The 13,004-nt window shown below is 41.0% G+C and overlaps 1 protein-coding gene across 1 annotated transcript in view; it reads left to right on the forward strand.

The window, feature by feature from the left end:
- Nucleotides 1-13,004, forward strand: part of LOC149459387 (E3 SUMO-protein ligase RanBP2-like) — a gene marked incomplete at its 3' end in the record, with an annotated part of 153,268 nt that overhangs the window by 504 nt on the left and 139,760 nt on the right. The window contains exons 2-3 of the mRNA XM_089681224.1: nucleotides 9,447-9,514; nucleotides 12,565-12,676. Of these exons, the coding sequence (XP_089537350.1) occupies nucleotides 9,447-9,514; nucleotides 12,565-12,676 (180 nt within the window). The remainder of the gene's footprint in view (nucleotides 1-9,446; nucleotides 9,515-12,564; nucleotides 12,677-13,004) is intronic.

The following is a 13,004-nucleotide window of genomic DNA, read 5'->3' on the forward strand; positions in this document are numbered from 1 at the left end:
AATCAACACTGGGTGTTTTATTTTTTGCACTATAAATGAAAGAGCAAAAATTTAAAAAAAGTTTTTGTTTCTATTATACAATTTTAAAAACAGGTAATTTTTCTTCTTCACTGATGTGCATTGATGAGGTGGCACTGATAGGCTGCACTGATGGGAACTATCAGTGCAGTCCCAAAAGTGCCCAGCAGTGGCACCCATCAGTGTAGCATCATCGGTGCCACATCAACACCAATGATGCTGCACTGATGGGCGCCACTGCTGGGCACTTTTGGGACTGCACTGATTATCAGTGCGGATGTCCTCTGTGACAATTGCTGGTTATCGGCAGTACTTTCTTCATGCTGTGACAGCTTGAGGAAAGTGCTTCCGATAATCGGCAACTGTATTTACTTTGTGATTGGACACAGCTGATCAAGTGGTAAAAAGCCACTGTAATTGGCCTTTTACCTTGTCATGTGATCAGCTGAGTCTAAAGGACACAGCAATCACAGACAGCTCCAGGGGTGGGCCGTGGGGGGCGCACTCTGGGAGGTCTTCAAATGAGCCCTCCCAGAACTGGACAACGCTCTGTAGCCGGCATTCGGCTATAGCCTGGTTGGCAAGTGGTTAAAGATCTGCTGTAGCTGTAATAAAAGTGACAATGAAAGGTGACGCTGCATAGAAGACAGGGGACCCTCTGCTCTCCTCCTGCCTGCTGTGCCCTAAAGTAGTGATTCATCAGAGGCATAGAGGGAATTATCCCCAGAGCTTAGAGAATGAGGCAAATCTGCTGACTTCCATTAGCCAGTCCTGTACAAACAAAAATCCTGTGTTCTTACCCTTGCATGTGATTGGGTGTTTTTTGAAAAGAGAAATTTCCCCACAATAAAGTGTAACTAAAAGCTAAACTGTTTTTTTTTTTTCATTTTATATAGAATAAGGAAGGTTTATATCCCCTGTAAGATGTATTTTTTCTGTGTCCCATAGGGGAAATTTCCCTTCACTTCCCAAAACAGGAAGAGGAAATCCTTATGTCAACAAAACTCATGTCCCCACTGCAATATTTCCTTCTATTCCTGTTTCAGTGACAACCAAAATTTATGATTTTCTTTTATTTTCACTTTTGATGTTAGTGTTACTAAACCCACAACAGTACAGTCAGTATATGCAGTAAAGCATGCTTGTTATACTCACTGTGGAACCTCAGGGGTTAATCTGCATTGTGTAAAAACTAGGAGTGCACTGAAATTTCGGTGGCTGAAATGTTTCAGACGATATGAAAATAAGCACCGATACAGGTGTCGTGAACATGCGCACCAGAGGCAGGATGCAGCCTCCATTTTGTTAAGAATCTCCATATTCTCCCCTCATACATTTCCCCTTTCCTCTTTGTTAATCCACAGGGACATATGTGTGTTGGAAGGGTCACAGGCAGGCTAGGGCACAGCAGGGAACCCCAGAGCTATAAAACATCTCTGAGCAAGGTGCCTGGCTGTGTGAGCGGAGCTGTGCCATATAACACCTCGTATAAGATAAGGCAAGCTTTCCCAGGAGTTCAAAAGACATTCCAAGAAAACACAACCAGCTAACCATTTTTAAAATCCATTTTTCCCCTATGTCTCATATCTTCGAATATGAGAGGCTTACATAAAAACCAGACATATAGTCAGATTGGCTAAGAGGAGACGAACATTTTGGTAGGTCACTCGCCTTGTCTCGAATACATTAGGAATTAATTAGGAAAGCCGAAAAGTAGATCTCGTGAACCGTGTTCAGTGTATAATTTCATAATTAATATCTAATCAATCCTCAGACGTGTCTGCATAATAATTTACCCGCGGGTGCAATGTCACTTGTGCAGATGGAAAGTTATGGGCCAAAATATGAGTTGAGAGATTTTGGCTCTAGTTGAGGTATCCGCCCAGACCTCCACGCCCTAAACAGGTTATTGGTCCTTGGCTTTAGAGACACCCCCTGCTGGGGGACTAGAAAATGGGCCGTCAGGCCTAAGAGAGTTAAGTTGAAGAAGTCTCCCATTTTAACATCAGAACCACCTGGGGAGACCCATACCCTTTCGCTCTTGAAACTTGATCTGCAAACCCAAGGCTGATTGGCAAGTACTTTAACCTTTTAACCTCCTTTCTATTATCTCTTTACTGTGCTGTTGTTCTCTGTATATTTATATATATCTTCGTTACATCTTTTTCTGTAAATATTTTTATTGCACCCGTTTGAACTTTTAGTAATAACTCTTTCCTTCTGAAAGTGTTGAACTGTTTCTATAGCTCTTTATTGCAATTTATGAATTTCTGCCTCTAAAGAGAACACTAATGTGTTTGTTTAACCCTCTATATAACCGGCCTGCGGTGACCGTTTTATACAGACGATTATCTCAACCATTATGGTGTTATAGCTGATATCGCCGAGTTTCCTCTTTCTCTGTACAAAAAGGAGGTGGTGGCAGTGTGAGGGGTTAATTGTGTAATTAACCTGACACAGTAACAATCGCATTCAGGCTGCCGGTGCATCGATTGTGGTCCATTTAGCTGGAAAATCGTTGTGCAGGGTGCCGCTGAGTGTGGCATTGTTACGCACATGACATCGCGGTTTTAGATTGGCTAGTCCTTCGGTCACGAGTTTGGTGAGAAGGGCTGGGGTGTGACACCGCGGTTGTCACATATTGGTGACAGCGATCCCGCGTCCGTCACAACAGGTACCAAAAATAACCCTGCCCGCCGCTGCGACCCCTTGCCACCACCCGCCACCGCTAGGTAGTTCTCAGCCTTACCTGAGAAACCATTGAACGATCTTGGCGTTGGGCATAGAGATTAGTGAAGGAAAGATGGCCTCCACTCATCTCTATGCTCTTGGAGGACTGGAGCGATGTCACTTTTTTTTTTTTTTTAAAGCACTAGATCAATGATTTTTTTGATCTAATGATTCACATTGTAGAGGATCTTATTGACCCCATATCTCTCCATGAAGTGGACCTGTCACTAATTATTCCTATCACAAGGGATGCATGCATAGTATATGTCTGAGTTTCTGGCCTTGGATTGTAAGCTCCTTGACAGCTGCAGTTGCGACGTGGTTGCGAGGCGTTTTCGGAGCGTTAATGCCATTTAACTTCATTATAGGTGTTTGGTGCAGTTTTAACCCTTGGCAAACGCCTATCAAATGCTTCAAAACCACGCATAGGGCGTTTGTGGAGCATTAAAAAAGCTTCCCAAACGCCGGTCAAACGCTATAGGGTGAACGAACCCTTAAACCTCTTTCCTTATACAACTTGACCCCCATCCCCTCCTCCCATACCCCCCCCCCCCGTCCCCCGTCATCACCTGTTCCATCTGCAAATCTATGTATCACTGCCCCACTTTTTTTATTTAACTATTTATTTACTAATCAAGTTAATGTGTCTCACTTCCTATCACCTCCAGCTCAGACCTCGCATTATTATATGATTTCTGATTGTATCTCACCACTAATCTGATTGAATTCACAATTCCTGGTCAGTCCCGTTCCCTTACCTATAATAACCTTTAGGGCCAGTTCACACTACATGTGTTTTCAGTTCCATTTTCGGCATCCAAAATGCACAGAAAGGTGGTTATATGGTTGTCAATGTCATAGTTCACATCAGCGCTTGCAGTTCCAGTGCGTTGCAGGTGCTGCCAAAAAAGTCTAACAAGCTGCATTGTTTATGCATAGAACTGTACTTGGATGTGGTAAAACACCCTGGAATGCACTAAAACGCACATGTCTCTAATTAAATTGAAGAAAAAGAGAGGAAACAACTGGAATGCATAAAAAAAAATGCACTGGAACACATCAAAAACGCATCCAAAATGCTCTGGAACATGCATAAAAAAGTGCATGCAAAATTCATCTGGAACACATCTAGACTGCATTTATATAGTGTGAACTGGCCCTTAGGACTTGTTCACACCATTTGTGGTGCACAAACGCATGCAAGAACACACATTTCCTGCACAGCAAAGAAATGCAATGCTCTTTGCAGATGTGCGCAGGTACCATGATGAAAACTTAATTGCATCTCCACACGTCTAGTAAACACAGATGCATTCACAGCCACCAAAACACATGGCACCACACTACTGTGCGGTTAGGTGCAACACACTATTAAAATAATATGCCTGCAGTATTTTTGCATGTTCCCACACGTTAGGCAGCCCATTGAAATTAATTAGCTGGGGAAAAAAAAAGTAAAAAATGCCACATTCACACAGGTCCTCTGGCCTGTACATCATGAATGAGGGGGGTTGTTCATGTGGCTGGAGCCACCTGTTACACTATGGGGACACAGCAGCTGTATGAACACAGGTTTTAATCTGACAGGTGTGCAGGCATTGGGAAGTGGCCCTGAATGCTCATTGTACATTCACATGTACAGGGCTGTACACCTGCACCCATATGCTTGTCAAATTAGGACCTGCAGCATTTCCATAGTGTAATATAGGTTGCCTGCAAACAGCGACAGCCACAAAAACAAATTTCTGTTTCCCACTCTACAGGCCACAGCACCCATGTGAATGAGCTCCAAGACCTCAATTACACACACAGCTTTATTTATGAACTCAGCACGGTTTTATTTAGATTTCACAGGAATTTGGTTGGGATTGTGTCCATTAATAATGTTTTTACTGTATTTTTACCATAAATATAATTTGGATATTTTCTCTGGTGGTGGGAGGCTGTACGGGACCCCGTGATATCTAACAGTGGCCCTGGGTGTATGCTTGTGTCTGTGCCACCTGTATAGTTAGGAAGAACAATAACTTCTTCTATGGAATACCTTGAACCTCTGTTATGTACCTCAATGTATCTAGGAATCGGACATGTTTTCAACTGAAAATACAACAATTATTAGTAATGTTTCCCCTGCAAATGTGGATCAGCTCCTTTGGTCGAGAACAGCGATCTCACCATGTCCAGAGAACAGTTCACAAAGCCAAAAAATAGATTTGCAAATTACCACTGAACTCTCCTAACTACACTCCCATCCACTAACACTCCCCACTACCACTTCTGGGTGCGCGGAAACGTCCTTCCGCAAACGTCATTACGTATGTCCGGTATGATAGCTGCTCTTGCACCTCCTCCAACAGCCATCTTGGCATTTATTTGTGCACCATAGCAATTTTCCATGCGGCTCCATTGTGTATATGACATTCGCGAATATATGTTTGCAGTTCTATTGTGTATATGACATTCACAAATATATGTTTGCAGTTCTATTGTGTATTTGGCATTGGTGAATTTATGTTTGAAGCTCTACTGTGTATATGACATTGGTGAATATGTTTGCAGCTGTATTGTGTATATGACATTGGTGAATATATGTTTGCCAGTAAAGGCTAAAATCAACATAAATTGGGGGCCTAATTTATTACTGATAAGAGGATTGTAGAAAAAGAATAGCTAGCTGTACATTGAACACGACCTATTCATTGGTACATAACATGGTCTTGTGGAGCAATAGGGGATTTTTGGTTTGTTAGTTTGGACATACCTGCATATGTGTGCTCTAACAAGCTAGATTTGGGCATATTATATTGCTCACAAAATATAAGTGTTAGGGGTGCTAGTATATTGAATATGAAATACCCTCCCAAAAATACATAGTCCAAACATTTATTTGGACAGCAGCAACAAGTAGGTATGGTCAACTTCTTGGTGGGAAAAAAAAAAAGAAAAGCAGGATTGATGTTGCTAAAATAGAATGGTCCTGCTCATAAGAGCTTACAATCTAAAGATTATACTTCTTATGAAGTGTGCTTTCCAGGGTGGATTTGATTTAAATCACTAGTCAGTAAGGCTTGATTTAAATCATAGTTTTCTACATAGACTAATTCTTGCTGGTATAACTTTAATATGCAAGTAGATGAAGATTTTTAGAATAACAACTTTTCATATTCGTTTTTTTATCCCCAGTTTAATAGGTTAATCATTCATATTTGGACAACTTTTCTGTTGTACTTAGGAAGGAGAAAAATAATCATTACCTTAATAACAATTTAAATAGATTTATTCAACCGAAACAATAACATTCCAGCATATGTTATTTGCTTAAACAAACATCCATGTTTGTTAACTAATTTGGCTAAACAAAATATATATATTTTAAGAAACTTAACTGTCAGCCCCTTCCTCCTCACACTTAGTTTCACTTTCTTCTTGTGCAGATCTATTCCACTCCAAGTGTCACACTACTTCAAAATCCGCTTTGCTATGACCGGGGTGGCCCCCAGTCACATCGGGTGCAATTTGCATGACAGGCAACTTGCAAATTGTAGGCCAAGTCGCACCCTATTGTCCACTATAGGCTCCATTCACATCCAATCTGATTTTGAAATCGTGTGACTTCACTGTAAGTTGCCCAATTTCCAAATCGGATTAGATGTGACTGTGGTGTTAGCCCTTGGTCAAATCGGGTGCAATTTGGCATGCGATTTGCAAGTAGCAGGGCATGCAAATCTCATGCCAAGTTGCATCCAGGGTGCGCGATTTCAGGTGCGATTTGGGAATTGAAATTGTACCTGATATCGGATCTAATGAATGTGGATGTGAGTGTTTTAACATACGCGATTTGCTGCAGCACAGTTTCAAAAGTAGTTCTTATTTAACATTTTCTGCATTTTGCAGCGATTTCGCATATAGACTACAATAGAAATCGCAGTGCAAAACAATTGAAAACGCAATAACTTGTTGGTAAATCTACAGAAAACACAATGAAATTGCCAACAAAAAGCACAATTTTAAATCGCATCTAGTGTGAACCAAGCAGGAAATTCAACAAAGGAAAAAAATCTTTGAAGGCATGCGGTATCTGCATGCTCGGATAAGGGTCTGTTATGGATTTGGGGGGGGGGATCTATGCCATTATTTTATTTATTTTTAAATCCTTTTCTCGCTCCTTCTCGCTCACTCTTTTCCCTCTCAGCTTGACAAACCCTTCCCAGAAGGAGGCGAGGTGCAAACCAGCATTATCAAATCAATCATTAGTCCAGGCCCTCATCCCATCGTTTGACATTCAGATAAGGTGCAGCTTTGAAGGTGTTTGAACAGACGAGCTCATTCTAATTCACATTCTAGGGATCATTTAGACAGAAATCAATGATGCTGCCACCAGCACATCTATGTTAGGGTAGCCGCCTAGTGAGATCATGCAACTTCATTGTCGTGGTTGGGATTCAAACCGACCTTGCGCTCATCCATGGAGCTGTAACACTAATCCAGCCTCTATTTCTGTGGTGTGAATCAACCCTAAGGCTGGCCATACACTATACAATTTTCTGTCCAATTTATGCCCAATTTCCTTTAGATTTACCTTCAATTATGTAGTGCAAGAGCCTGAATAATTGGATACAATTGAAAGTGTTGTTCGGTTTGACCTATTATATGGTGTTTGGTAAATCTAAACCAAAAATCTCATGAAAATTGCATAATGTATGGCCAGTCTAAGTCCCTGGGCAAGGTCAGTGTAACTAGCCAGGTATCTCAAATGTGACACAAATGTTGTACTATGTTGCCAATTCAGATGTATGATGGTTCTATGTATCCCAATACAAAGGATTGCAATACTAATACAGGCGTACCTTGGTTTACCAACGCCTCGGTTAACGTAATTTTCGGTTTACGAATGAAAATCATGCCTTGGTTTACAAATTTTTTTTTCTTAATTTTTTTTGCAATACAAAGTGTATGTCGGCGCTGATTTTTAAATGCAAATGCCAGCCTTTTTTTTTCTTCACTATAGTTCACAAGATTAGATGTCACTTTCCCGGGAGTTACAGGAAACTTTGTATCTTTTAATAAACTCAAAGTAAACATTGTTTCCTTTAGGGATATAAATTCCAAGAAAACTTTCTCTTTTAGCTGGGTGACGTGACAGGTGAATTTCTGAGCTCTAGTGAAGAAAAAAAAAAAAGCAAGAATTTACATTTAAAAACCAGCACCATAATAAATAAAAAAAGGCGTGGGGTCCCCCCTCCCATCCACACCAAGCCCTTTGGGTCTTTGTGTTTTGTGAATGCGTAGCAGTACCATGTACCCCATACTCATTCACAGGGGGGATGGGATCTGGGGGCCCCCTTGTTAAAGGGGGCTTCCAGATTCCGATAAGCCCCCTGCCTGCAGACCCCCACAACCACCGGCCAGGGTTGTGGGGAAGAGGCCCTTGTCCCCATCAACCTGGGGACAAGGTGCTTTGGGGGGGAGCCCTCCTGCCCCAAAGCACCCCTCCATGTTGAGGGCATGTGGTCTGGTATGGTTCAGGTGGGGGGGGGGGCACTCGCTCATCCCCCCTCCCCTATCCCCCCCCCTTCCTGACCTGCCGGGCTGCATGCTCGGATAAGGGTCTGGTATGGATTTGGAGGAAAAGAAAAAATGGCGGCCATTACTGCGGCTTCATTAGCGCACATCAGTGAAGGAGAAAAATTACTTATTTACAAAATGTTATAACAAAAACTAAAACTTTTTTTCCAAAATTTTAGCACAAAAATAAACCCAGAGGTGATTAAATACCACCAAAAGAAAGCTCTTATCGGTCTCAAAAAATGATAAAAATTTCATATCGGTGTTGCAATTGTCATTCAAAGTGCTACAGTGCTGAAAGCTGAAAATTGGCCTGGGCAGGAAGGGGGTATAAGTGCCCGGTAGGTAAGTGGTTAAGCGACAACTTTGTGTAAAAAAAAAAATAAAAAAATAAAAAAAAAAAAATATACACACACACACTTTATTTTTTAGTCATTTTCCAAAAACTTGTGAAAAAAATAAATTCTTTTGTTGACTAAACATGCCTCTCAGCAAATAGTTGGGGGTGGCTACTTTCCGAAAAGGGGTCATTTGGGGGGGGGGGGGGGGATTTTATCTCCAGCATTAGATCACTATCACACATCACTCACTCTTCTAACCACCTGAAGACCAAGCCAATTCTGACACTTTTTGTTCACATGAAAAAAATATGTATTTTTTTGCTAGGAAATTACTTTGAACTTCCAAACATATATTTTTTAAAGCAGACACCCTAGTGAATAAATTGGTGGATGCTGCAATTTTTGTATGTCACATAGTACTCACGCAACGATTTTTTTTTTTTTTTTAACGCAAATTTATTTGAAGAAAAAAACACACTTTTTTACTTTTAATGCACAAAAACTCGATATATTGGCCAATTGTTTTGTAAAATATGACGGTATGTCGAGTAAATTGATACCAAACATGACATGCTCTAAAACTGCACACACCCCATGCAATGGCGACAAACTGCATACATTTTTTATATCCATAGGCAACGCTTTAAAAGCCTTTACAGACTACCATTTTAGATTTACACAGGAGGTAAAATAGTTTGAATTCTTCACAATGCTATCCATTGTCATAAAATATGCAGGTGCCCACAGTTCTTGTGTAGAAAATAAGTTTTCTTTCAACTGTTTTGTTTCCAGAAAGCCATGAAGGGATTCCTTTTCGCCAAGTTATACTATGAAGCTAAAGAATATGATCTCGCCAAGAGGTAAATAACTTTGCAAAAAAGTGAAGTTTGAAATTTGTCATGTTACGCATGCATTGTTGTTTGTTTTGTTTTAAATAAATGTATCCCTTCCTCACTCTGTTGCTAGGTAATGCTTTGTATAGCTAGTCCCACCCTCTGCCTTTAATTTCTGTTCTGGGCAGCACAGTGGCTAAATGGTTACCACTTTTACCTGGCAGTACTAGGGTTGTTGGTTTGAATCCCAACCACGGCACCACATGCCTGGAGTTTGCATGTTCTCTCTGTGCCTGCGTAGGTTTCCTCTGTGTACTGCGGTTTTCTCCCACACTCCAAAGGCATGCTGGTAGGATAATTGGATCCTGTCTAAATTGTCCCTAGTATGTGTATATATGAATGTAAGTTAAGGACCTTAGATTGTACACCCCTTGAGGGTTAGGAACTGATGTGAATGTACAATATATATGTAAAGCGCTACATAAATTGTGCTATAGAAGTACCTAAAATAAATGCGCACATGTAATTGCTGAAGCAAGACATACTATGATTTATTTATTTTTTTTTTTTTAACTATTAGATGTTGATCTGTGAAGATCTGAAAAGTTTTGGGATTAAAGTAGTATTCTAGGCAAAAATTATTATTTTTTTTTTTTTTCGATAGTGCAAGGGAGGGTTATAACCCTGTCAGGTTTTTTACCCCATCTGTGCCCCGTTTCGGAGATTTCCTTCATTTCCTGTCTTCCTAGCTAGACGGGAAGTGAGAGGAAATCCCTGCAAATTAAGGGAATCCCTTGGGGACCCTCAGATCTAGTATCCCTATTGGAAAACATCCCCTCTATTACTTTTTCTAGGACAACCCAAAATTTGGGTTTTTCTTTGCTTTCACTTTCAGGGATTATGGTAAACAAAACAAAGAGGGTAAATCTCCTCAACAGGGGCACAGCAAAAATTGACAGGTGTTCTAATCCATCTTCACTCTATCCAGAATTAAAAAAAAAAAAAGTTTTGTTTTTAGTTAAACTTTAAAGCAGTGGTGTCCAACCCACGTGTCTTGAAGAACCCCATGCAAGAAAAGCCAAGGCTGCTAGTACGTATGGAGGGTTGCTGGGGATGCTGTGTATACCTATTTTCATATAAGCCTCTGTGGCACACAGAATGCAAGAATGAGCACAGCTAAAGTGATGCAGGGGGTGCCGTCTTTTGTGAAAGCATCACCAACCGCTAAAGCAGGGATTCTGTGTAGCGCCAGGCAAGTAAATGCCACTTGGGTTTTGGGGGGGGGGGGGGGAGATATTGAGGTGAGCTGCTCCCCCCCTGCCTCCGACTTCCCATTAAATTCAAGGACGGTTTGTAAAATCCATGATTTTTACATCTGTCCATGAATGTCTGTTATGGACATGCAGCCTGCATGTCTGTAACAGATATTTACAGACAGATGTAAAAATCATGGATTTCACAAACTGTCCGTGAATTTAGGCTGGGTTCATACTACTGCGGGTGGTTGTGAGTGTGAGAATCGCAGCTGTTCCTGCCAAACCAGCTGTTTACAGATGCGCAGGGCTGACATCCATTCCTAATGGCACCCCCAACGTATTGTGTTTCCAGGTGCGGGAACTGACAGGAAATTGCATGGTGGAAAAGCACTGCGATTTTTCCCGGCCCATGTGGTTCAAAAATGGTGCAGGAACTTTTTTGTTTGTTTTTTTCTGCGTGAAACAAGGCACAGCAGCCCATTTAAAAGAATGGGCTACTGTGCTTGAGCAAATATGGCCCAAGACCTTTCGCCTACCTCTAATATGGCCCAGGAAGGTCAAAAGGTTGTTCATCCCTGCTTTAAAGCTTTCTATGATCTTCAAGATGTCATTTAAAACGAGTCATTTTCTGCTTATTATACTAAGACTGTAAGTTATAGGTATCATTCCAGAACTGGATCAGTTAGAGAGACCACACTTTCAGCGCTTAGCTTGGAGAGGCAGAACAAAACTTCCTTGAAATATTCCATAAATGCTCTTTTTGTTATATCTGCAGTACAACTCTGCAGAAAGTCTTCTTGAGGTTCTAATTTTAGAGATGGGGTTCACACTCTTTAGCTGAATGAATGACGTCAGGCATGCAGACTGGCACTAACCTTCATCTGTTGGGTGGAGATCACTTCACCTGACAGTAGTGAGACTCCATCAGAGCGCATGTCTTAGCTCCCCACAGCAACTCTGCGTGGTGCCCTGTCCCACTCTGCAATTTGGGCACCAAGGACGGACTTTAGGAGTTCAGTTAGTGGTAGTGCTAGTGTTAAAAAATGTTTGGTCTTACTCTGCGGTCCCTGGGTCAGATGCTTCTCTTGCTCGTCCCTTGTGCTGGTCATGCCATTACCCATCAGTGTACCAAATACTATCCACTTCTGTAGTTTTGTGACATTGCTGCTTTACAGTTTCTTCACTAGTATCTTGGTCTAGTGCAGGGTTTCCCAACCAGGGTTCCATGGACCCCTAAGGTTCCTCCAGAAGTTGCTAGGTGTTCCTTGAATAATGGGCAATTTCTGCCTCTCAAACTGACATGGTTGAGCTACCCAATTACTGCATGTTGAGGACCATTCTTCCCACGGCCTCCCACACTAATGTATGATTAAAGTAATATTTAGCAGGAGCTCCTTGAGACCGGAAAGTTATTTCAAGGGTTCCCCTGTGTTGAAAAGGTTGAGAAAGGCTGGTCTAGTGACTAAGAAATGTTCTGTTTCATTTTTAGAGAGGGTACAGCATCATATGTGCTATTGCTGCACTAAACCTTGACCTGCATAACCCATTCTTACATAGTTTTACAGCTGTTAAAGTTTAGAACCTCATTGTCTTTGTGCTCATGTGGTGGATTCAATTACTGTAAGTGGACAATATTTGACTTGACTTTAGTGCTATTACTAATGCTATCATTTCTCCCCAGACTGTGGTTTTTATCTCGTATACTAATATTTTTTCAGTTCTGCAGCAATATATACAGGTCCATGTGCATTCATTCATTCATTTCCATAAATGTTTTAAAATGTAAGAGTCTAATAATAGAATTGTTCAATATGTTTTCAGATGTGTGTCATCCTACATTGATGTGCAAGCAAGGGATCCAAAAGCACACCGGTTTCTTGGTCAGCTTTTTGAACTTGAAGGGAATGTTGATAAAGCTGTTGGCTGCTACAAGGTATTTTAGTTATAGAATTTTCTTTGTGTGTATATGTATGTGTGTGTGTGTATATATGTATATGTATGTATGTGTGTGTGTGTGTATATGTATATATATATATATATATATATATATATATGTGTGTGTGTGTATGTGTGTGTATATATATATATATATATATATATATATATATATATATGCTAATTGTCAGAAAACCAGGCACCTATGAGTGTTTGCTCATGCCTTGTGATGGCTTTCAAAGCACCCAGGGAGCATCAGGACCTTGGATGCTTCTGCAACTCAGTCATGTTTGGGACCTCAGTATTATTCTGTTAATCTGCCTGTC

The sequence above is a fragment of the Staurois parvus genome, unplaced genomic scaffold (genome assembly GCF_062004578.1).
Source record: "Staurois parvus isolate SC_StPar_1 unplaced genomic scaffold, SC_StPar_1.0 ptg000262l, whole genome shotgun sequence".
NCBI classification, from domain to species: Eukaryota; Metazoa; Chordata; class Amphibia; order Anura; family Ranidae; genus Staurois; species Staurois parvus.